The sequence below is a fragment of the Lactuca serriola genome, chromosome 8 (genome assembly GCF_051521515.1).
Source record: "Lactuca serriola cultivar US96UC23 chromosome 8, Lser_US96UC23_V15, whole genome shotgun sequence".
In the NCBI taxonomy this organism is placed as follows: Eukaryota; Viridiplantae; Streptophyta; class Magnoliopsida; order Asterales; family Asteraceae; genus Lactuca; species Lactuca serriola.
The window spans coordinates 301,744,042-301,769,914 of record NC_136415.1 but is presented as its reverse complement, the minus strand read 5'-3'; the positions used below and the strand labels follow the sequence as shown (position 1 = coordinate 301,769,914).

The 25,873-nt window shown below is 34.7% G+C and overlaps 1 protein-coding gene across 1 annotated transcript; it reads left to right on the top strand.

The window, feature by feature from the left end:
- Positions 1-7,408: 7,408 nt before the first annotated feature.
- Positions 7,409-13,055, top strand: LOC145069501 (GDSL esterase/lipase At1g28610-like). The gene is made up of 5 exons (XM_079016435.1): positions 7,409-7,735; positions 8,251-8,478; positions 8,659-8,807; positions 8,900-9,176; positions 12,423-13,055. The coding sequence occupies exons 1-5, from the start codon at positions 7,474-7,476 to the stop codon at positions 12,692-12,694; spliced, it is 1,188 nt and encodes a 395-aa protein (XP_078872561.1). The 5' UTR covers positions 7,409-7,473; the 3' UTR covers positions 12,695-13,055.
- The last annotated feature ends 12,818 nt before the right edge of the window (positions 13,056-25,873 follow it).

The window sequence follows — 25,873 nt, the reverse complement described above, 5'->3', positions numbered from 1 at the left end:
TTGTTGAAGAAATGGAGTTAGAAATTGGTCCCAAAAGATTTAACCACACCTAGATTCTTAATAGTACACAATATGGGAAGAAATTTGCTTGGAACAAGCAAATAGAAGTGAAAATCGGAAGAAGCTGGAAATGGAGAAGGAAAGAAGCGCAACAAACAGAAAGCAAATGGAGAAATGAGGGTTCCTCGTGCGTTTTTTTTTTATCTGCGAGAGGCAATAGCGGCGACAGGTAGAGCTTTACCAGCGACTTTTAGCAATAGCGGCGACAAACTGGAGGGAAGGATACCACGTGTTTTTTCGTTAACTATTAGCGGCGACTTTTTTAACTCTTTAACGGCGACAAATATGTCGCCGGTATTAGGTTAGATAGGATAAGACACCCCACCCATTGGATTAGATATCTCATCGAACGGTTCAGATGTAACAGAGGGGGAAAGCGTGGATCCGGGTGCCAACCCTTTACCGGCGACACTATTACCTGCAACAAAGGGCTTTAGCGGCGATAATATCTAGAGTCGCCGCTAAAGCCCCTTGTCGCCGGTAATAGTGTCGCCGGTAAGGGTATATTTCTTGTAGTGTCTCGAGAGTTTGATATTGTTAAAAGAAGAAAGTGAAAGCATGCACATGGGTAATTTGATCAATGCATAATTCAAACAAAAGTTGCCAATTAGATATAGGGACCTGCGTAATTGGTCTCAAAATTGAACCTTGATGATTAAAAGAAACAATATTTGTTGCATGGGTGCATGAAACGAATGGAAGGATTTTTTTGTCTTGTTCTTCACGTGAGTTGGTTGGGTGTTCAAGCATGGTGAGTTTTCTTGTCGGTTATTGTCATTGAGGAGCGGGTGTAAGTATTGGCTGTAATTTTTTTGTGATAAAAGAAGGATATTGTGTGTGCTTTTACTTTTGCAGTTTAAATGTTTAACTAAAGGAATTCATACAACAACAAAATATGTCAAGACAAAAGGTTCACATTGATAGTCTCTCATGTGATGTGCTTTCTGGATATCTCTCTAAAAGGCAACAGCATAAAAGCATTTAAAAGTCAAAGTAAAAAAAAGGTCATCTTTAATTAAGTTTTCTTTTTAGTCATTTATTTTTCAAATTCTCAATTAGCTTCTGTCTCTAGTTTTTGCATTAGTTTATATATATATATATATATATATATATATATATATATATATATATATATATATATATATATATATATATATATAGCTTAAAATAAAAAATAAAAAAATAAAAATAAAAATAAAAACTAAAAAATAAAAAATAAAAAATAAAATAGTTCTGTTTTCTAAAAGTTTTTACTTAAATTTCTTTGAGTAAAATTTTCTTTCGTATTTTCGTTCATAATTTTTAAATTTATTTAATTTTGGTTAGTTTACATTTTTTTTTTCTTTTATTTTTATTTTGCTTTTGTAACTATGGTTTAACTATAAATTTCAAAAAAAGTGTTGTGCAGGTCTTATCATATTATCTATGAACATCATAAATTATTTACCCCCTAAAGTTTAATGTTGTGCTTGGCGTTCCAATTATCTATGAACATCAGAAATTATTTACCCCCTAAAGTTCTAATAGTCATGTCATTATTGTGTGTATAAGGTTCTTCGGTTTCATGCACTGATTTACAGATTGAGTAAGAGATAGCATGGAAGTTTGATCACGTGATGTGTCTTTTTCTTTGAAAAGAAAGTTTCAAGTTGGTCTTGGTGACAATATATATAATGTGTCAATACACATTTGGTTCATGATTTGCATAAACGTTGCTCCACTTTCATAAAATCGATGAGAAATTTCATTCTTTATGATCAATCATTGTGCTGACAACGTGTCTCAAGAAGGTGCAAGAAATGAACCACAAAATTAGGGGGGGGGGGGGCAATTAATATTGACACAGACATTTCATAATCCAAGCATGTAACTTTGAATGATAAATTGTTCTTAGAAGCATGTTAATGTATGTGCCTAAATCTCTCTAAGTATCTCATCAGCATGACCAAGACCGTCTGCTGAGATGTCATTGAGTCACCCACTCATACTAATTGTTATGCATTTACATACCCTTTAACATGAGATTGCCTAGTCTTGATCAAAAAATTATTATAAGTCTTGGGTGTTTATTTCCTGATTAATTGTTTTATCCAAACCTTGTCCCTGGAAGCATGCTTGTCGTATGCATCAATCTCATTGTCTGCTAAAACATTGAACATTGCCCAGTAGCTTAACCTGATTGCGTTGTCATCAGAGAAAGAGATACTTATCTGGCCTTTCAATGACAAATGGTTATTTATGTACTTTACCTACTAGATTGAGGTATGACATGGTACGAATATGAATTAACTATGAATATATTCCACGGTTTTGACTAATCCGCCCAACAAATCTTCTAATATAGAACTTGATGATTCATTATATGATACCATACACTAATAAAGTTCGAAACTCTGTACCAATGATTAAGCTATGTACCGTAGTTTATCACACGCACCAATCCACTCGTGTCGTTAAATTCTTCTTAAAATCTTTATGATTCAGTGTCAACTACCAATCACTGATGAGAACTTGAAAAATTTGTGTCAATGGGTATATCATATACGGTGATATATTATTAACACCTACCCACTCTTGCCCTCTTTCTTCTAATAAAATTGGTTAATGATTCAACATATAAAACCATACGTTGATGAGACTACCCAAAATTGTGTACATGATCTACTATTGCAACAACACAATAGTGTGATACACCAAATCCTCTATTATCCTTTAACTTTTTTTGATGTTATCTTTCATTTCAAGTTACTTACTATCTTCTTAACAAACTCAAAAAAATAAATAAATAAATAAATAAAAGGCAGTGATCATTGATGCTATCAAAAAAGGGGAGAAATGTTTAGTTCTGCTATGATGTCACTTGATCATTCACATAATTGCAGATACTCTTATAAGAAGAAGGTTATTTATCTAAGGGCGACCAGACCTCAGATGTTGTTTATCTAAGGGGGAGAAAAATGTAAGGGGAGCAGATATCAGCATATTACTTCATCTATATATTTATTCATTATTTCATTCTTTATTAATTTGGTTTTGATATCATCAAATAAGGGAGATTATTGGGAAACACATTTGTATAGAATTGATGATGCAAAATATATACATTATAGTTATAGTTTGTTTGCTCATTTTAGACAGTCAGTCTTGTCTAAGTAAGTGTAAATGAAATAACTTACACAAGTTGATATTCCAGAGTTTGTTTATATAGTTAATATGAAGATATGCTGATGGAAGTTTATTTATCGAAGATTGTAGTTCATCCCTTAATGACCAAATATCACTGGAGACACTATCAGCACCAAAGGCACTTAAAGTATTATCAACAAGAAGAGCATCATTCACTGCAGACTGATCAATGTGTCCATATGTTGAAGTACTTACACTGATGACACACTAATCATATGATCATACATGTTGAGTATGCAGGATGTACGTGTTGAGTACGCAGGACGTACTCGTCCTGTTCCAAAACCCTAAAATCTAGGGTTGTGGCCCCTATTTAAGGACATTAACTCCTCTTGGACCTTCTTATAACCAACCTTCATCCCTCTTAGCGTTGATATCAAAACCCTAACCCTTGAGTGTGAGTATTGAAGATTTTGAGTGAATTTTGGTGTTCTTGGTGGTGAATGAAGATCATTTGAGAATTGATTGTGCATTCAAGCTCTTGGATCCAAAATCTACACCTCATTCTTCATCTATATAAGGTATAAAGTTCATACCTTGAGGCATGCTTTGCTAGATCTTGCTAGGGTTTATGTTTATGTTCATTTATCCAAAAACCTTAGTCTTTGTGAGTATGGACTACTCCTGACCATTTAAGCTGTTTTAATTGACATTTTTTAGTGCATGGTGTGATAAAAGCAAGCTTGGTCATTTCCTTTCATCCATGCATGAGTTATGGGGTTTTTAGTAATGTTAGAAGTTAGGGTTTTGGCTTTGAGCTCTCTTTAGCCATACAAAGGCATAAAGTTGGCAACTATTGATTAGAATGCTTCTTACCGTCAGATCTAAGGTTGGGGTGAAGTGTCTTAATGATTAAGATATTAAATGTAATGCCCCGTCTCTGGTATGTTGCTTCCGTGGCATTTCTTTAGAAGTTTTATTGAGGGACTCGGCGAGTCTATGGCCTGACTCCTTGAGTAGGGTCAAGTTTTTGTGCACGTGTTAGTCAGCGACTCGGCGAGTCTGCCTGCCTGGAAGAAACCCTAAATCCCCGGGTTGCTCACTATTTAAGCAATGCCATGAGCCCTAAACTCGCCTCCTTCACCCTCAGAGAGCTGTGAGAAAACCCTAATCCATCCCTTATTGTTTTAAGTGCTTTTGTGTGTGGATTTTGAAGGCTTAAAGAAGAAGAAGAAGAAAGGAGCAAAGAGAAGAGGTGTAGAGCAAAGATTCAAGGGCAAAAATCAGAGTTCATTGAGGTATTCTCGGATTCCTTCTGTTTTATGCTTTAGACCTCCATTAGAACTCTTCTAGGGCTAGTTTGATGCATTTTCCAAGCCTCATAGTTGTATGGATGCCTTAATAGGTCGAGATATCCCTAGATCTGTTCATTTAGGAGTTGTAGAGCCTGGATCTATTGCCTTTTTGAAGATGCTTTGCATAAGGACCCTAGATCTAGCCTTTATTATGCTTTTTGAGCCTTATTATCTTCTTGGTCACTTATGGGCACGTAAAGATAGAATCTTTACGTGCTAATCGAGTTAAGGAAGCCCATATCTATAAGTTTCAGCCGCTGGATTCAAGCAGAATCGAGTTTAGAGTAGCTGCATGGATGTGACTCGGCGAGTCGGAAGAATGACTCGGCGAGTCAAGTCGCGAGTCCCGTTTCTCCCCTTTTTGAGTGATGACGAGTGGAAGCCTATGAGTAGTAGAGTGGACTCAGTGAGTTGGAGGGCAGACTCAGTAATGTAGAGACTCGACGAGTTGTTCATACAACTCGGCGAGTCCAAGACAATCTTCTTAGTTCAAGAACAACTCGTCGAGTTGTTCATATAACTCGGCGAGTCGGATGCAAATTGTCTGAGTTTTTGCATCGAGAGGGTACTCGTCGAGTCGATGTCATGCTCGACGAGTAGCCACGAGTAGGGTTGAGAAGTGAGACTAGGGACTCGGCGAGTTGGCGGCCCAACTCAGCGAGTCAGGTCAACTGTGGGTTGACATTGACCGAGAGTCTTAACTTTGACCAGGGGTAAAAAAGTCATTTTACCCAATGCAATGATTAGCATCTGATTGAGTGTGTTATGGAATTGTAGCCGGGGAGATACCGGAGCAGCAACAGTTAGTTTCCAGAGCCATACACACAGCAGCCAGTTCTCAAGGTGAGTTTCCTTCCAGTTGGAACGGGTCTAAGGCCACAATGCCGGCCCGTTCAGTTAGTTGTAGTTTCAGGACTTCGGTTCAATGTAGTAGTTAGTATGTTTGACACCTCCGTGGCTCAGACAGGATTTATGTGTTTATGCTAGTTGTTATGTTACGCGATGTTGTGGTCAGTCAGTCAGCTTCGGACTTCGGTCCGATGTAGGGGACAAGGTCCCAGGCAGCCAGCTTCGAACTTCAGTCCGATGTAGGGGACAAGGTCCCAGTTAGTCAGCTTCGGACTTCGGTCCGATGTAGGGGACAAGGTCCCAGTTAGTCAGCTTCGGACTTCGGTCCGATGTAGGGGACAAGGTCCCAGTCAGTCAGCTTCGGACTTCGGTCCGATGTAGGGGACAAGGTCCCAGTCAGTCAGCTTCGGACTTCAGTCCGATGTAGGGGACAAGGTCCCAGTCAGTCAGCTTCGGACTTCGGTCCGATGTAGGGGACAAGGTCCCAGTCAGTCAGCTTCGGACTTCGGTTCGATGGAGGGGGCGAGGCCCCGTATGTGTTTTATATGTTATTGCATGCTATGTGGTAGTCTGGGGGAGCTCACTAAGCTTCGTGCTTACAGTTTCAGTTTTGGTTTCATGTACTTCCGCAAGCAAAGGGAAGAGCTCGGGATGATGGCATCACACATACCACAGCTTCAGTTTTTGTCCTGGGAGTTGATTCAGTTTTCTTGTTATGTTTGGATACATTGTGATACAGTTTTCCTCACAGTATTTTATCGTGGTTTTTGAAACATGCAACGTATGGTTTTATTATAATAAAAGTCGAAATTTTTGGGTTGTTTCATTAAAAGTTATGAATTGAGTTTAGGCTGAGTACGCCATGTGTAGCCAGGCTTTGTGCTCTATGCCATGCGTAGAGCCTTGGTACGGAACACATAAGGTCATCTGTGTTGACCTTTAACTTTTTGACTGAGTTTGACATTTGGTCAACTGTGAGGGTTTTGGTGTTGGAAAATGGTCTTTTTCCCAAATTGTGGATTAGACTTGGCTTAGGTCTAGTTGAGTTTGGATAATTACATTAATTATTAATTAGGATTATTTGGTGCGATTAATAAGCGGAGTCTAGTTTTAGCAGTTTAGGTGGCAGTTTGGGTGTGAGCTTTATGAGTCTTTCTTGTGAGGTGAGTCTTCTCACTATACTTACCTATGTGGTAGAATATGTATGTTGACCAACTAGGTCTATTTGATGTTATAGTGATGTGAGTTACTGTGTGTGTTTAGACTTCGGGTAGTCTCCAACCCCCCCCCCCCCCTAATATTTTAATTTCAAAAAACATTAAAAATTTGATTAATGAAGTAATTTCAATTTGAAGTACTCTTGACCCTTGATACTTAATTTCAATTTGAATAACGACTTCATCCATAACAAAACATTATCAGTGGCGGTTGTCGGAAAACATAGACATGGAGGAGGAGGGGGCTATTAATCTTATGGGGAGAGTTTAAGAGGATGTTTGGGTCTCTTCTAATATTTTAATTTCAAAAAACATTACAAACTTGATTAAAGAGGAAATTTCAATTTGAAGTAACCTTAACCCCTGACACTTAAATTCAATTTGAATAAGGACCTCATCTACAACAAAACATTATCAAAATAACCGGAATTTGCAAGTTTTAAACCTTTTACCGGTTTAGTCAAATAAACCATTCGTACCATTTTTGCACTTTACTATTTAAAGATTGACCCTAACAGACAAGAGAATAAACGACTTTTCTAGAGAAAGGTAGAAAAAAGGAGATTTTTTTGTCCGTCGACTTTTCTAGAGAAAGGTAGAAAAAGGGACCTTTTTTTGTCCGTCTCACCAAGAAAATGATTAACATGTTAAAAATCCAACAAACGATAAATGTTTTTCTTATTAAATGAAAAACATGTTAAAATGCCAACAATTTAATTGAATAACATGTTATTTATCATTTCATTATATTTATCCACATAAGTGATTCATTTATATAATGGGAGCTCCATGTATAACTTTGGCACACAATTTTGTTACCTTATTTGTTTTCAAACAAAAAATATATATATTTGGAGATTCTTCTAATGGCGTTTTCTACATGTTCTTTGTCCATTACAATCTTCTTAATGATTTTGCAGGTGTTATGGAATACTAGCATGTATGCGAATGGATGCTATACGTCCATCTTTAGCTTTGGTGACTCCCTGGCCGACACCGGAAACATTAAACAAATCGCCTCCATAACCCACACAGACGTTGAGGCTCTTCGGTGGCCTTACGGAGAAACCTTCTTTCATCAACCCACAGGTCGTGCCTCCAATGGTCGCCTCCTCATCGATTTCCTAGGTAACTCCTCTCTGTGTGTGTGTGAAAGTGATAGCTATTAAATGTGACTAGTAATGGTTGAGCCCTAGCTAGAACAACTTATATATTGCAGTAAATGGATAGATTTGATTGGACGTAGTTAAATTTATTTGTCCCGGATTAGACTCAACTTAGAGTTGTTTTGTTTGATCGAGGATTCAATTTGACTTATGGTTTAATGTATGTCTTATATGATAAATGAGATTCTAGTTGTAAGTACCATTGCATACATACATCGAATTTCGTTCATGCATTGACAAATACCTAAAGCATTTCACCGACCACGTTCCTCATATCATGTACATGTCTGGATAAACCAAATCCAGATGTGTAATGCTACGAGTGCATTAAAAATTGACCTACATCTTGGAGGAACATTATCTTTGTATCAATCCTAGTGGTGGATTTAGATATTTGACATCTTGTAAATAGTATCTAATAAACTATGTAGTTCATGTTCTAGGTGAATAAATTTTGATCTTTTCTTCTTCCTGAAGCTGAGAGTCTTGGGTTGCCATTGATACCACCGTTTCTGCATGACAAGGAGGATGACAAAGTGGTGGAATTTGGACAAGGAGTTAATTACGCGGTGGTGGCTGCAACAGCATTGGATACATCGTTTCATGAAGCAAGAGGGACCGTTAATGCGGCGGCAAATGTTTCTTTAGGAGATCAATTGAGATGGTTTAAACAATCATTGCCTTTTATTTGCAGCAACACTTCAGGTAATCAAACATACATATGTGCTTCTACTGTATACAGTTGTGCTAACCATATGTGTGCAAAATATTTGTTATATATTGGGATTATAATATTTTCTAAAAAGTCGAAGATTCTTGTTTATAATTTTGAGATTCAATTTACAGTTTTTAGTGAGTACTTGTATTTATTATAATTGTTGGCAGACTGTAGAAACTTAATTGGGCGTTCTCTGATCCTAATGGGAGAGATTGGTGGAACCGATTACAACAATCCAATAGTTGGTAATAAACCAATCGACGAGCTCAATTCATACGTTCCACTTGTTATTGATACCATCATCTCAGCAGTTAATGTAACTACTCAAATCATTCAAACTATATTTTAAATTTCTTTTTCTAGTTTATGATTTTCTGTTGGAGTTGACTCTAATAGTTTTAAATACAGGAACTAATTAATATGGGAGCTCAAACACTGGTTGTTCCAGGAACCTTTCCAATTGGATGTTCTGGTATGATTCTAACAAGCCATTTTTTTGAAAAAGAAGAAGAGTATGATAATAGAACCGGTTGCCTCATCAAGTTCAATACACTTGCTGAATACCACAATGAACTGCTGCAATCCAAACTAAACCACCTTCGAGAGCTTCATCCGAATGTCATCATCATCTATGCTGACTACTACAATGCTGCCATGCAGATTATCTGTTCTCCAGATAAATTCGGTACTTTTTAATTTCTTCAACGGCCAGATTTATATTAAAAGGAAAACGAACCAATAACAAAAACAAAAATTACAAAACCACACCACCTACGAAGTTAATGTTGGATTTAATGCCTCAAAATATGATTAATAGAAACTCACAAATATATGTATGTGAATTTGATCAAAAATATAACTCACTTTTCGGTTATGAATTTTATAGAGGGTAAAGGAGCTAAAAGATACTTCTATTATAATAATGAAACAAAACAGGTAGCAAATGAAAGAAAGCTACTACTACAACTCTACTACTCTATGTTATCTATTTAAATAAAAAAAAATATATAAAAAAATAATAAAAAAAAGATACCCACGTTTTGAAAATTACTCCTAAAGCAAAGCACATATGGGGATGAAACCCCTCGAGAATCCGTCCCCCTTTGAACATATAAACCTTTCTTATTTTCAACGTTTATTATTTGTGGATATGTTAACGTAAACTCCAACTAGAAAACTGATACCGACCCGTACCCGTGACCCGATAAATAAACGATTATCCTAACAGTTAAACAGTCCAATAGGAATACAAATACACGACTGATAGACTAACATATCATTCACCTATGACGACATAATCCAGTACTATGCAAACCCCAAACCTTTTCTTGTTGCCAGAATCCAGTCTCCCCCCTGTTTCGTGCATCATGATGCCCAATCTAGTGATCGGCGTACCCATGATAACCCAAAATCTTGTTGACGTAAAGAAACTTTTTATCCAATTTGAGACTCTACTCCAGTAAGCCATGAAGTATATTCAACCAATCTTGTTCACGTAAAGGAATATACACAACAGCAACTTTTCCCAATTTTCAAAATCTTCCAAACACAAACAAAACACCTTTTTAACGTGAAAAATATCTCAATCACACCAACACCCTTTGATCTAACAATTAAGATTGCACCCCAAAACCTAAACAAATTCTATGAGTTCCCATGCATCCAATCCACCACGAACCATTTTCCAAATAATGAATGTGTGTCCTATGACACGAAGAATCAATCCTTTTACATTCCCAAATAGATGAACTTCGCTTTACCCTTAAAGTGATAACCACTTACAATTGTTGAGACGTTGAAACTATAATCGAACGAATCCACATTAGCTGGAAGGAAATTAACCCCAACAATTTGACACCTATGCCCACATATAATTTTGCCACCAAACGTTTTACTAGTGCATGCTCCTTCCTTCTTCTTCATTCATACACAAAGGGCAACTATGATCATCAAGTTATACGTCAATTTCAAATTGACAATAGTAGGAAGTCCTTTTTTAAGAGTTCTCTAGATCAAGACATTAATTTTTCCACGGATCAGGTTATTCCACTTCCAATTTGCACAACAACCACGAAAAATCACATCATTTCATATGCCTTTACGATCCAACCGTGTCGAGATAGCCTTAAATTTATGCAAATGTCAAGCAGATTATCGAATTCCTCATTGGTCCTTCCAGCCCACCATTTGTTGAACCCCCTCCCATAAGAATTCTACCCCCTCATTATATTATTTTAGTCTTTGGCTCACCAGACAATCACTATTAGCTTCATTAATTGCAAAGACTCTTGGAAATGGATCTGCAAAGGCTGGTTTTTCACATATACCGCACTAGTTGTAATTGTGTTCACAATCCTTATATAAATGGCCCTACAATATGTTGTATTTTGTTACATATTTCTCTTGTAATCTCTAATATCAGCAATGAGAGTGAACCTTTGAAACAAGGTATCAGAGCTCGTATCTTCTCCTAAAAATCCTCATTTTCCCTTCTTTCTCGACAACTTCCTTTCTTACTCAAGGCGGCACCACCTGCTCCACCTCCGCCCACTATCCTTGGGTGGACTTATTCGTCTTCTGTTCCAAACAAGGTGTTTGGTATTACCAATATCAAAACTCATATACCCTTGATCCTGGACATAGATCGATTCAACTTTGATGGTCGGAAAAAACAATTTTCAGCACACTGTAGTTTTGATGTACTAACCCATGCGGACAACACCATGCCTAAGCCAACTGATGTATAATGGAAGAAGATTGATGCTATTGTGAAACTCTTGTACGGTCTTTCAAAACCTATCGCCGATGATTTGATGATCGGCATCACTGTTAAAGATATGGGTGAATCTAGAAGGCTTGTTTCAAGTCAATAAGGATGCAGAAGCTATGGTGGATAATAAATTGTGTAATGTGTCCATTAGAGATATTTTGGCCACAAGATCTTCACAAAAATCAGAACAATGGCTGATTTAACTAAAAATATCGGATCCCCGATACTAGACAAAAACCTAGTCTTCGTTCCTATTGAAACATCCAATATCCCATGCTAAATTTTTCATTATTAAAAATAATAAAACATCCATTTTAGAAAAGTTACATTCAAGGCAACCCATTTTTTCATAAACCATTATTCATAAATTAGAGTTAATAAGAAGACAATACGGAATCTCAAATCATAAATCTACAGGTGTATGTGTATAGTCTCGTGTTTGCAATCCGATAAGTACATGCAAAATATTTAATCCACAAATATAAGCACAAATTTTATTGAGTTCTCCAAAATATCTCATACAACACAGCATAATAATCAACTAAGGGTTAACAACAACTTTGGGGACTATCAGTGGTCCCAGTGGGCTAACGACATGCCCTGTGGATTAACAGCACACCTCACGGGTTATCAGCAACTCTAGGGATTATCAGTCGTCCCATGGACTCACAACAGTCCAAAAGTTATCAGAAAACTAGTTCACATATAATAGAAATCAATAAACAATACCCAACTAGTTAACATGCATATACTACCGCACATGCAAGTATAATGAGAAGATTCACCTCACAAGTAGCGCCTAAACACCACAACTCTCTCCTGGAAAAGATTGATCCTACACGGCACCTAACAACAATAAAGAGTACCCTCTAAGTCTACCCTCCAAAACGCTTAGTTTGACTAAAACTCAACCAATGCCGAAAGTCAATGGTCATAGTCAAAGTCAACCTATCACTAAACTTGTACACAATATGTTATAAACTCAAATCACTTTCTTTTGCATCGATGGGAGCCTAGTGGTTCAGGTCCAAAATTCCAAAAATTAGATCTGATGTTTAAATATTGGAACAACCAAAATATTGTTACTGCTACAAGATTACCTTATTACTTGTTAATTTAGGTCTTGGTTTTCTTCTTCTGATGGAATTCAAAATATTGCAGGATTCATAGAAATGGTTCTGAAGTCATGTTGTGGTGGAGGAGGTCCGTATAATTATAATCCCTTGGCGCAATGTGGATATGAATTTGCGACTACGTGTGTTGATCCCAATATGTATGCTTACTGGGATGGAATACACTTTACAGAAGCAGCATACCTAATACTTTTCAAAAGTTTATTTCAAGGCCCATATACTACACCCCAATTTAATTTGTTGTGTCCTTCGTCAACATTCAAAGACGGAGTTGGGTTATCGGGTTCACAATTGCAATAGAGACCTCTTAGAACTGGAGTCGAAAAGGGAGATGTGCATTTGCTAGAAAAAATGCAATATATAGTTAAAATAAATAATAAGGACATGGCATCTACAATCCACATTTAGAGGAAACGTGAAGGGGTGCAATTAATGTATTATAAGGAATAAATGGTTATGGAGTTCAATGGTCATTGCATCATTCACTGAGAAATAATAAATTGTTTTAAGGGTATGTTTGGATTGCTAGATTCTCTTTGTGGGATATGTAATCTATCAAACCATTTGGAGTTAGATGGATTTAGACTTACAAAGACTCAAATGGTATTGTGTGTTTGTATAATATTTTGAACATAATTAAAATTCATTATGTTTACAATAATGTTTGGTTTATAAAAGATTTTGAATGTATTTCTGCCATGGTTCTAAAGGGCTCTTCATGATGCCATTACTACACAATACCCTTTAATGTCATGCACTGTGTGTCATAAAACCCACATACAACACGCAAATGTGTGTCAAGGAAGGCTCTGTCATAAAGGAAGACGACACACATTTACGTAACATAAGCTTACAACATGCATTTACGACGTGCATAGATGACACACAATGTGTATCAAGGAAGCCCCTGACATAAAGGAAGAGGACACGCATTTGCGTGTTGTAACCTTTTGACACGCATTTACCACACACACTGTGTGTCATAATTTTAAACGTTTTAAAAAAAAATCTATCTATATATATATACATATATGTGTGTGTGTGTCTGTGTGTGTGTGTGTGTATATATATATATATATATATATATATATATATATATATATATATATATATATATATATTATAGATTTAGTAATTTTCAAATTAAATGACAATTAATGTCTCATAACACAACATAAAATACATTATATAATTAAAAAAAAAATTCTTACCATAAATGTAGCAACACAATTCATCTAATTTACTTTGTGTTTCATACAAAAAATCTATTTCATACAATAAATGTATCATAAAAAAAGAAACCATTTCCTTAAGAAACCTAGGAAGAGCATAAGATAATAAACCGGCTTTAAATAAGTGGAGCTTTCTTAACACATTTTCAGCATCTTCCATGGCTTCTTCCATTTCCTTTATTAGTAGCTTCCATCTTCAATAGTACAACTAATAGGAAGTCATTTTCTATTCCCTTCTCAGTATGTGATGCTTGGGGCCATTAATTGCAACAATTAAGCATCTACTTGTAATGAAAGTAGATACCATTTTCACAAAAGAGTTGCCTTTATGCAACAACAATACAGATATCATAACCTTGGAAGATCACATGTAATTTTAGTGTAGATTATAAAATAACTATCCAAGAATAGCTAACAAATTTGGTACCTTCTTCATATGAATTTTAGTAGTCATGGAAGCTGCATTGTATGACAATTTTTCATCAGGGAGTGTGAATAAATATTCATAATACATATCCAAGATGTTAGCCAAGCATACCTGAAAATAAAACTAAGTTATATCTTTCATTTATCCAAAAATAAATATACATAAAATAAAGGAAGAACTAGAAAATCCCTTTTGGTGATTTCAAGGGCAGAAATGGAAATCACTTCTGCAAAGTATGGACCTTGCTATAGGAAAGGACTGTTATAGTCTTCTATCTAGATACATGTTTGGATTAAGAGTAATCGCAAAGAGAAGGGTGTTTAACCTCTCTTGGGTTTGCAAGATCTTTCAGATATATTGTGGTTCCAAGTGTAAACAAGACAAAAAAAAATTAAAATATTTGGGTCAATAGTATTCCAATAGTGATAGAGAGATAAAAATAGGTAAATTATATTAAAATGTTTAAGTCGGTTCACAAAATAATAAAAAGATAATAGATGACAAGTTTTCATGATGAAAGAAAAAGAATCATAAGTAACCTGGTTAACAGATCCTAAGCTATCTCTCATGTTTTGAGGTGAGATCTCATAGCAAGAGAGGGGATTCTAAATACACCATAACTAAACCATTTTTAATCAAGTCAATACCACTAGTAATTAAGTCAAATAAAAAAAATATTAAAAAATGCAATAATGGTTAATGAATGATGCGATCGTAAGTGCGTGACTTTTCAAAACTATTTTCGTTATTTTATTGAAAATAATTAATTTTCATATTAATATTTATAATTATAATTATGTAATTTCATTTTTTAATCATCATATATATATATATATATATATATATATATATACACACACACTAGCTGTTTACCCGCACTAAGTGACAGGTACAAATTTTTTCTTTCAAAAATTAGTTTCTAGTGGTGATTAGTTATTTTATGCAAATAGTGTACTACATCTAAACAATTATCAATAAGACTGATGCCAGAAGAAACGAAATCAATAAAAAATGAAAATGAAAAGTTGGTATTATTTACAAGTGTATATGAACATGTGATTGATTATGCATTATTAATCGCCCAACACTTTTTATACACTACGTTTGATGTATAGACTTCATTGTCATTGTATTGTTCTTTAGACTTCACTTTTGCTTTCGTTGTCTTTTTATATGTTGGAAAAGAGTTATCATGGATAGCATATTTGATTCCAAAGAACACAAAATCAACTATAAATATTATTCACTATTTAAATATATGGTTAATGTATGTAAATAAGTGTATGTCCTTTTGGATTTAAATTGTTCATTCAAATTGAACACCATAACCAATTAATATATCACTAATATATGTAAAGAAATTACTTTTGGCATACTTTCTTTCAAAGAATAGTTAATTATTTATTTTTAAGAATAGTTACTTATATGTTTTTAGATAAGTCATTTAAAAATATAAACTTAAAGAATAAATGTACTTATCAATATAACTTATTATCATAAAGACAATAAAAAGTAGTAATTCTTTTATGAAAGTTAAAAATAGCAATTGACAACTTTTTTATTTTTTTTACGAAGTGCAAAATAAATAATAATAATAAAGGATAAAATTAGTTTTAGTGGTTTATTGTTAATTTATGTTTCGGGGTTTTTGTATTTCAAAAAAAAGCAGTTATAACAATACTAATATTAAAATTATCGGTTTTAAATTTTTTTTTTTGAAAACCATATAATCAAAATTTACAAACCATTATTTCTATCAAATTGTCATGCTGTAAAATTTAGATTGTACAGTGGAAATACAAAATTGTATATTGATCTAATCTTGTAGGTGAAAAAAAACTGCGATTTGTATATTGATCTAATCTTGTAGGTGAAAAAAAACTGCGATATCAACATTGTCTAATTAACTTAATACAATTTATAGACTAAATAACATAAAAGAGTTGCGATTTTTTATATTTAAGTAGGTAATTAATTATTTTCAAATGATAAGATATCCATCTTTCGATGCACACAAATATATTTTATTTACATAATACAATTTCAAAATCAATCAATTCCCAATTAACTGTTGTAACTAATGCCATGGTTGCAGCCACAAATACTTAAAAACAACATCCCTTTGTTCGAGCAATACAAATATTAAAAAGATTAAAGTACCTACAACAATAACAGATTACCATTTCAAAAGTATTAAATACTGAAGAGAGTTTAGATACATAAAAATATTACAAATACAATCCATAATGATATATCCATACTTCTATTCACATACCAAACTAAAAAGTTAACAAAATTGAAATATCATTGCATAATTGATTGTTTAGAAGTAGACAACATGAAGCAGACACATAATAGAATCTATGTTTCATAACACCGCAAGATTTTTGATGTGTTAAGAGGTTTAAATGTAAGCAATACCAATGTAGTTGAAGTTATTTTCTTTTATTATAACAATCTACTCTCATTTCCGAAATACAGATTAATGAAATTAGGATGCTAAAATATACAAATAAATGAAAGTATGTTGTCATTTCATGCAAGATTGCACTGTTTTGTCATTTCTTTTGTATTATAGCAATGACAAATCAGGGCATTGCAATCTCAAAATTATTGTGTATTATGGCATCATACTTTCTTATAATTATGTATTATAGTATCATACTTTCATTTCTTTTCATTACAATATTATTTCCATTTTTTTCTTATCATAGCATCTTACTTTGAAATTTCTTCCCACTCATGGAATTGTACTCTCCTAATTATTTCTTAGTAAAACATTATACTTTGCAAAACCTACCCAAATTATATTTTATTAATTGAAAGTACAATGCTATTTTTTCAAAGTACGATGCAAAAAAAGTGAAAATACAAATGCTATTTTTTCAAAGTATGACGAAGACAAAACCAAGAACGTTTCGAGTGAGGGAAGAAAGAAAAAACCATGATATGGAGATCGGATCTGAAATGCCTTTTAGTAATCAATGCAAAAACATAGTACCATTTCAATGACTGTAATTCCTAGAAAGAAAAATTCCAACCACTTCAAAACAATATGGTTAGATCGAGCTATATATATATATATATATATATATATATATATATATATATTTGTCATTCAAAGATATTGCTAAACATTTAAAGAAAAATTAACAGTAAGATTTAACTATAAGGAAAGGGTGCAAACTCACTTTTCTTCTTTAACTATAAGAAAAAAAAAGGGCAAACTACCTTCCATTCCAAATTCTCCATACGCCCTCCATGCAGAGTCATCCCATCTTTGAACCATTAGCTAAATAATGACATCAATGAGACAAAAAGTAGAGAAACGGAGGGATATAGCTTTAAGAATACAACCCTTTAAAAGAAAATAAATTGAATGTACACATGACAAATAAAAAGAAAAATGTTTTATTCAGTAGCTCTAGTAAAATACATGAAGATCTGTTTTTCTTCTTTTGGAATGCCATTTCAATTCCTTTCTTTATCCAATCAAGACCTTTAAGAATGCCATCCTTATCCCTAAAAGTAATTAACATTTTTAAAAACATGAATTCCAGAATTCTAAGCATATAAAATGTTGGGTTTTGAGAATTCTAACACTCCTAAGTGTACATGCAACCCTAAATACCTTGGATCTAAGTTTTCTCTATTATACATGCAAATATGAATATCCAAGGTATTACCCAAACTAGCATACAAAACATTGATACTTGGGTAATAAACTAGATAGAAATACATACCTTGTTGATGTAGCTTGACTCCATGTAGCTCGAGAGCCTAGTGCCCCAAGTGTGACACCTCAAATGGTTTACACAACATCACCAACACATGGAATATCCAAGAGAAGAAGACATACATGTTCAAATCGGCTAGCCCTCTCACATATGTATCACTAGTGCCAATTTCTTGAAATAAAGGGGTTCTTATATAGTGTGCACACTAGGGTTACACCATGTAACCCATGACTTTACCCATTCCTTATGCTGCATGGGTTTTAACCTCCATGGAGTATCCATGGATCACCACATAGGTTAAACCCAATATAAGGAATCATGGATCATAAGCCCACATATATAAGAATGAATGATTTACACAATCAATCCCCATATATTTAATTAGTCTCTTTTTGATCACTAAATTTATTCCAAATTAATTCTTGATCAATACTAATTAAATAGCATGATTTCATATTAATATATTAGAACTTATAATATATTAATATGTCACAAATGTCCTCTCCTCATAAACGGTCTATTCAAATGTTCTGATGCCATGCAACCCAAATGGACCATGTTGAGTCGGGTCAAGTACATACCAATTTTAGTTATGGACTTGGACACTAATCCAACAGTCTCCCACTTAGATAAGTCTAAAACTATTATTGCGTATGACTTCAAGAACCAACTGGCAATCGTAGCTCTCAAAAGTCGCTGTCGAACTCTGATGTTTTAACTGAACTCTGATCTCGTCAATGACTTGTCCATTGGATAAGGAATCATATATTCCTCCATTCTAGATATCATATGGACTAAGACATGGATTATAAATCATTCTCTCTGTCCATTTGTTATTTCCTGATTTCCGATTTATGACGACTGACTAATTGAACAAATCAAATCAGTCCAGGCCCGACCGAGCACTTACATTTGTCATCACAAAATCATCGAGGGGCCCACGGATATCGCTTTTATCCCGAAGGTAAAAGGAATGGATAAACTTTGACTCATATGGATTGTTCTACTACTTGTTGAATCATCCACAACGACACGTTTTATAACATCGAGTTACTAATAGGTTTCACGCAATCAATGTACAACCAACTCATAGTAACAACTCATATCTCTAGGTTTGAAGAATATAGGATATTTTTGTCTCATGATCACTCGTGAGAGAATCCATAAAGTGATTCAAATGAGCGCGAGTTGAATCCAATAATCATAACTTATGTTCACTCATGAGTGTTGTAGCACCGCTTTTTCCAACATCTTAGACCTCTACAAGCCAACCCATGACAATCTTGATTCATATCTACTTCCAACATATCACCCGACTGTGGATGGTTTGAATAACTTAGTTATTCGGGACGATTGACCTAGTTTATTCTAGAAGTCAAAACATGCAAAATGAAACACAAGAATAATTGAATCTAGTATGGTATCAAAACCTATGAATATAAGTAGAACACTTTTTATTTATCACCATACTGATTACTCATTATTCATTGTTTCGGTTTTATTAACTTTATAGTTGAATTAAAAGACACTAGTTTTCCCATGCTCCAAGCATGTACACTATGTTCTTCTAAATAATAGCTTTGTCATACACCAAGTATGCACTCTATGTTTGTCTATGATCTTTACTTTGTGAACTAGATCGATTGAATATAACTCTAATGATTCTCTTTTCACACTCCCAAATCCTTGTCGAAAATGTAAGAATTCCAAACTCCTATCATTTACCGAAATTTGTTAGATTTTAAACTTATATGCATGATCCTCTTGTAATGATTATGCACAAAGTCACAAAGACTTGTCAACAGACATTACAGAGTATTCCAATGGAGATCAATTCCATGGAAACATCCTTCTTGCATTAAGTATTTCTAATCCTACACAAATTGAATAACTTCCGACTATGAAACATTTCCATATTCCCATTTTGACTGTCACTAGAGTTGCCTCCTTTAAGAGTATGTCAATATGGTCCTTCCAAAATTAACATTATACTTCCAACTGTCCTTGACCAACCAATCTTTAGTAAACCTTAGATTGTCCTCGACAATTGCTTAATCAGTTTAGTCATATCCAATTCTAGACTTTTCCCCTCTTAATGCCCTGAGCATTTAGAAAATTTAGAAAGGATGAATATTATAACACATGCAATCGATCCTATATCCGAAGCATATGGGACACGATTCATGATGTCTCACGTAAAGACATGATACTTGACCAGTCCTTTTGCTATAATATTTCTATTTGCCAAGTTCTTATAATTCAGATTATCAAAAGGGATGCCGTAATCATAATCGAATTTTAGAACGCAAATAATGGAACCATATATAGAATTTCCTTATGTTGAGCCATTCCAACATAAAATTCATATATATATATATATATATATATATATATATATATATATATATATATATATATATATCCTTGACTAAAGATTATTAAAACCTCAATCTAAGCTTTTAGAATTGAAATTAAGTACAAGTTCCTCTCCGTTAATTATAGCAAAACAACTTTTTTTCCAATTGAAACTTTGTTTTTCTATAATTAACATTAATAACTTGCAACACTTATCATAATTATCATGCTCCCACAAACATGAAATTTATTAGCATAACAGTTATGCTCCCACTAGCTTTGACGTGTATCCAGAAATTAGCTGGACATCTAGAAATCAATACTTTATTGACTTTCTTACCAAAGTTCAGATTTCTGATACAAGATTACTTTGATAAGACTTTATCAAAATCATACACCTTATCTTAGATAGCTCACAGATGTGTCTAAAAAATTTTAGAACTATGAAAAAGGGATGTCGTAATCATAGTCTCAATTGTTTAGACCTTTACCATTCCTCACAAGTCCATGTTAGTGTGCCGGTTAACCACACATGCTCCACTAACGACTTTGAGAATGCAAAGATCACAATTGCTATCTCACTTAAAATCTACTTGGTGGAAGTCTTTCCTCACCATCCTTTTCATCAATCGGAGAGAAACCTTATGACCTTTAAATTTTATCGTGTATGTGTTCTTATCCACATGAATTTTTCAAAACCACAATCACAAGACTAGGTTAGCGACAAATCCAAACTCATATGGATCGAACTTGTGCAATCTTAACTTCTCGCCACCTGGCAGGTTAGGGCCTGCCATTGCTTCCAAGTAGTTATGCAAACAATTGATAACATGTAGAGCTCAAACATATAGTCAACTTTACTGGAATGGGCACAGAAATGTCAACACAATAGGTTATAAACCTCTAGTCGTGTGCTAGTGATGAAATACAGGTTTTTATTCTTGATTAGTTCTTGAAATACTTTCAGAATCTTTTTAGACTCCTGCTGACCTCTTGACAAATAAAACTATCTTGCCAAATATTCAAGAGATAGTGCGGATTCTTTATCAAGACATACACTTCACACAATTGGTCGTAGTTGGTCTTTGTTTTATCCAAAACATCACAACTTAGCAATTTCAGATGTACAAGAGTAGGACAATTTTACTCTTACATTTGACAAGTGTTTTAAACCTTTCTTTAAGATATGCCACTCAACTTACAGTCTTGGAGTATGACTCTAAGACTTGTTTTTGGAACGAAGTATGACTCATTTTCTTGATTTAACCATTCCAACAATTCAAGATTCCTCTTCTTAATCATAAGAATGCACTAAGATTTCCTTAGAGGAATAATTGTGATATGATTTCTAAATCATTAAGATGATCACAAAACCTGATACTAAAGTACTCTCCCATCTTTTTAGATTTGAGAAACTCTTATCTTTCTGCCTAATTTGATTCTTCTCATTCGTTCTGCTATACATCAAAACTTTTCCAATGTTTCAGAATTATACTTAAGCTTTTAAGTATAACCATATTTACTAAACTTTAGTAAATCATGACGAATAGTTATATCAATCTTTTGTGGTGTGTCACACCCCGAAACCGAAGGCAGAAACGTTCCGGGGCGGAGGACATCATGTATATCGCAACCAATGTACATAGTAAGCATAGTAAACACAAAACAATACATTACATAGAGTTATTACATTTGTTTGAAATCAAAGTGTTACAAGTGTCATACATATATATCATATGAACAAAAGTAAAGACATGTCTTCTGCATACTCCATCTTCGCCAAAAGGATCGATGGGTACCTGTCTAATGTGGACCTTAGAATACAAGCAGTTTGAAAATCAGCATAAAGCTGGTGAACTCATAAGGTGTTTGTTTTCTGAAAATGTACAAGTTTCCTTTGGTTTTCCGAAAAGTTTGATATCCAAGAAAATCCCATATTTTCTTATAATTATAGTTGAGTTATTTGTTTAGTTACTCGGTCTAGTTAAGAACAGTTCAGTTATCCCAGGAAAAACCCTTATTTTCCTAAAAGTAAAGTTTAGTTAAAGTTATGAATTTCCATTAAATACAACTGTGTATAGTTTAATACGTAAAACTATATATTGAAAATCATGTGCTTACTATCCCGTACTAGACATAAGATAGCCTTAATACACAAAAACTATAGATTGAAAGTCATGGGATTACCGTCCCATACTAGATATAAAACCATGGGATATACCATCCCATACTAGATATAAGATAGTTTGATATACGCAAAACTATAGATAGATATAGATTGAAAACCATGGGACTACCATTCCGTACTAGATATAAATTGAAAACCATGGGAATACCATCTCGTACTAGACATAGATTGAAAACCATGGGAATAGCCTCCCGTACTAGATATAGATTGAAAACCATGGGACTTCCATCTCGTACTAGATATAGATTTAAAACCATGGGACTACCATCCCGTACTAGATATACGAACTATAGATAAAAGATAGATATAAAATCAAATCCGTGAATAAACTTATATTAATACGTATTGGGAGTTGGGTAACCATGCTAATACGACACCGAGACCTCCTTGACATTCGCCAGACGTCGGACGATATCCAGAATTTGTCACCGCTGGCGTGGCCGCCTAACTGTAGCTAGCAGTTTAGGTGTGGGATTGTCAGTCCCGAATAAATCTATTCACAAATTCCACGCTCTCCCTCCAGTAGACTCTGGTTACAGTTCCGGGGAGGATTTACTGATAACCCAAAGGGTTTAATAAAGACGAATCTCACAAGCTAGTATAAAATTATTCACGGTGTTCTCAGACGTTATCAAACATACTAACCGTTTTGAAACATAATACAGTGAAAATAGTTAAATACAATGGAATTATCTGGCAATTTAATCTAAATTAAACAGAGATAAACTGAATCAGACATAGTTTATCTATTAATTTTATATAAATCTGTGCTCGTAAAACAAGAACTAAGGATCCCAAATTATTCCCATAATAATTTGATTGATTTGATTGTTTCCTTTACTGTAATTGAAATCCATGTATTTATATTCAAATAAACATCCCTTATGCTTTGCATAACACATAAGGGGTAAAGATATCTAAAAGTTAACCAGATATTTATAGAAGTACATCAGTTTTAGGTTTTGAAAACATTTATAGTTTGCTTGTATTCCCCCCCCCCCCTAAAAACACTGAAAAACACGGAAAAAGCGTAGGGGTATGAACTCACCGGACGAGGAATGTGTCGGCTAGGATGCTAAACGTCAGTTCAAGGCTTAAAAACGAGTGTGGTTTCTATGTAATGTGAAATAATACACAATTGTATCTAATTAGACCTTGAATCACTAATTAGATGAGATTATACACTCCAAGATGCGAAAACACTTCAAAATAAGTGCTTGGAGTAACCCGAGTGACATCTTGGGACGTATATGGCTTGGAAATGGAGTTTACTCTTCAAGAGTAAACTCATAAGAGAGTTTACGGCCCTAAAGACCCACTCCCTATGAGTTTATGGCCATGAAATCATGGTGGGGTGTTCTATGGTGTTAAATGGCCTTATATCACTTGGGGAAATTAGCTAGGATCAAATCTAGGGCATAGGAATGGATTAAGCCCTCACATGGACCATCTAATGGAGTTTACGGCAGTAAACTAAGAGTTTACGGCTGTAAAGTCCCCCACACACCCTCCTTTGATTTTTTGTTGGTCATAGGTCTTTACAAGTGTTTATAGCTAATTCTACAAGCCATGGAATGAGTTTAAGGCACCATTTGACCATGTTTTAGGAGTTTACGGCCTAAGAACCCATTCTTGGGGGGGGGGGGTGGGCCGTAAGCTCCTATGGGGGTAGTTTTTGCATTTTTAAGGTCCTTAACTTGATTGTGGTTGCTTCTAGACTTTATTCCAAGGCTTATGGTGTGTTTAAGTGGCATCTTAACACTTTAAATTGAGTTTACTCCCCATGAATAGGTGTTTACAGTCCAAGCATGTGCTTGAGCTGTAAACTCATGTTTATACCCTAAATGATGAGTTAAAGGTGTTCTAAGTCCAATTTGGTAAGCCCCTAAGTCATATTTAAGCTCCAAATGAGGTTTGGAAGGGTTTTATGGCTCAAAAACCCCATTTACATGTGTTCACGGCCTAAGGATGTTCTAGGGCTGTAAACACATGTTTATGGTCCTATTCCTCATATAAATCACGAATTTGAAGGCTAAAGGTGTTATACTAGGAGCTAGGATAGTTACCTTGATGATTTGGAGCTTGATTTGGATGATTTTGGCTCAATTTCGAGTTTTAGAGAGAGAAAGTAGAGAGAGAGAGTGGAAAAGGCTTGAAATGAGGCTCTCTCAACTTTATATATGCTTAAAGTTTGGGACACAGTGGAATTCTACCGGATACTAATGTTAGACGGGGCTTTTGGTCATACCCGATTAAGTTACCGTAATTACGACATAGATGAAACTAAATATTTTCTAAATGAAATTAGAAAATATTTTAATGTTTTAAAATGTATCCCGACACTTATGAAACTTAAATAGAAGTTGCAATTAAATTAAATTAAAACAAAGTTAACGGAAAAATTGGAACGTAACGTCTTTATTAACGGAACTGGGTTACGATGACGGAACGAACTTTGGGTTGTCACATTATCCCCCCGTTAGAGGGAATTTCGTCCCGAAATTCAAACTTTAGATGCGACTCGCGGATTTGGAAAGAGAATACGGATACTTTTGTTCTATCAGAATACGCATTTCCAAGTGAATTCGGATCCTCGTGTGACATTCCAGGGAACCTTTCTCTTATCGGGATACGGCTTGTTTCATAGGTTTAACCTCTTGATCTATGTTTTTGATTGGTTCTACCATGAAGTTCAGACTTTCGTTGATTTCGGTCTCATCAAAGGGATTACTATGGTTTCATCGGGTAGGCACTTCTTAAGGATAGAGACGTGAAATACTGGATGGATGCTGCTAAGTTCTGAGGGTAGTCGGAGTTTGTATGCTACAGGATGGATCCTAATGAGGATTTTGAAAAGTTCTATGCACCTCGGGATACGCGTTTCAGAATGTGACATGCCTTCTTCCATTGCTACATGGTCAAAGAAAAAGATTAGACCGAAGGCCATCACTACATCTTCGTAGTGACTATATCGAATTTTGAATGCTATTTTGGAAACATCATTCCTGTGAGCTCGTAACTGACTGGGCAACTCCTGCATTTCTGCTGAAGCCTATCGATACGGAGATTTGGCTACAAGGTTTGCTCCAGGGGTTAGATCGATGCGAAACTCTACTTGACGTTCGGGAGAAATTTCCGGAAGCTCTTCGGAAAGACATCAGGAAAATTGTAGACTTCGGGGATGCAACTTCCTGTTTCTCGATGGTTACCTAGACTAGGATTTTATGGCACTCCCTTCGGAGAAACTTTTTCAGCTTTTATGTACGAAATGATGCAACAGCTGAAACTAAGTTTATCGTCGCTGGTTATAAGTGTTTGATCAGGGAAGGTTGAGATGGATAGATTTTTCGGAACAAAGGATGTCAGCACGATTGAGACTCAATCAATCCATGCCAATAAATACTTCAAAGCTCTTAATTGAAAAACCGGTATAAGATTGATGGGAAAAGGATGATCGCCGATGGTAAGGGTTCAACCTATGAATATATCGCTAACGTCCTCTTTCTCGTTGTTATACATTTCGACAGTAGGCATTTCGGT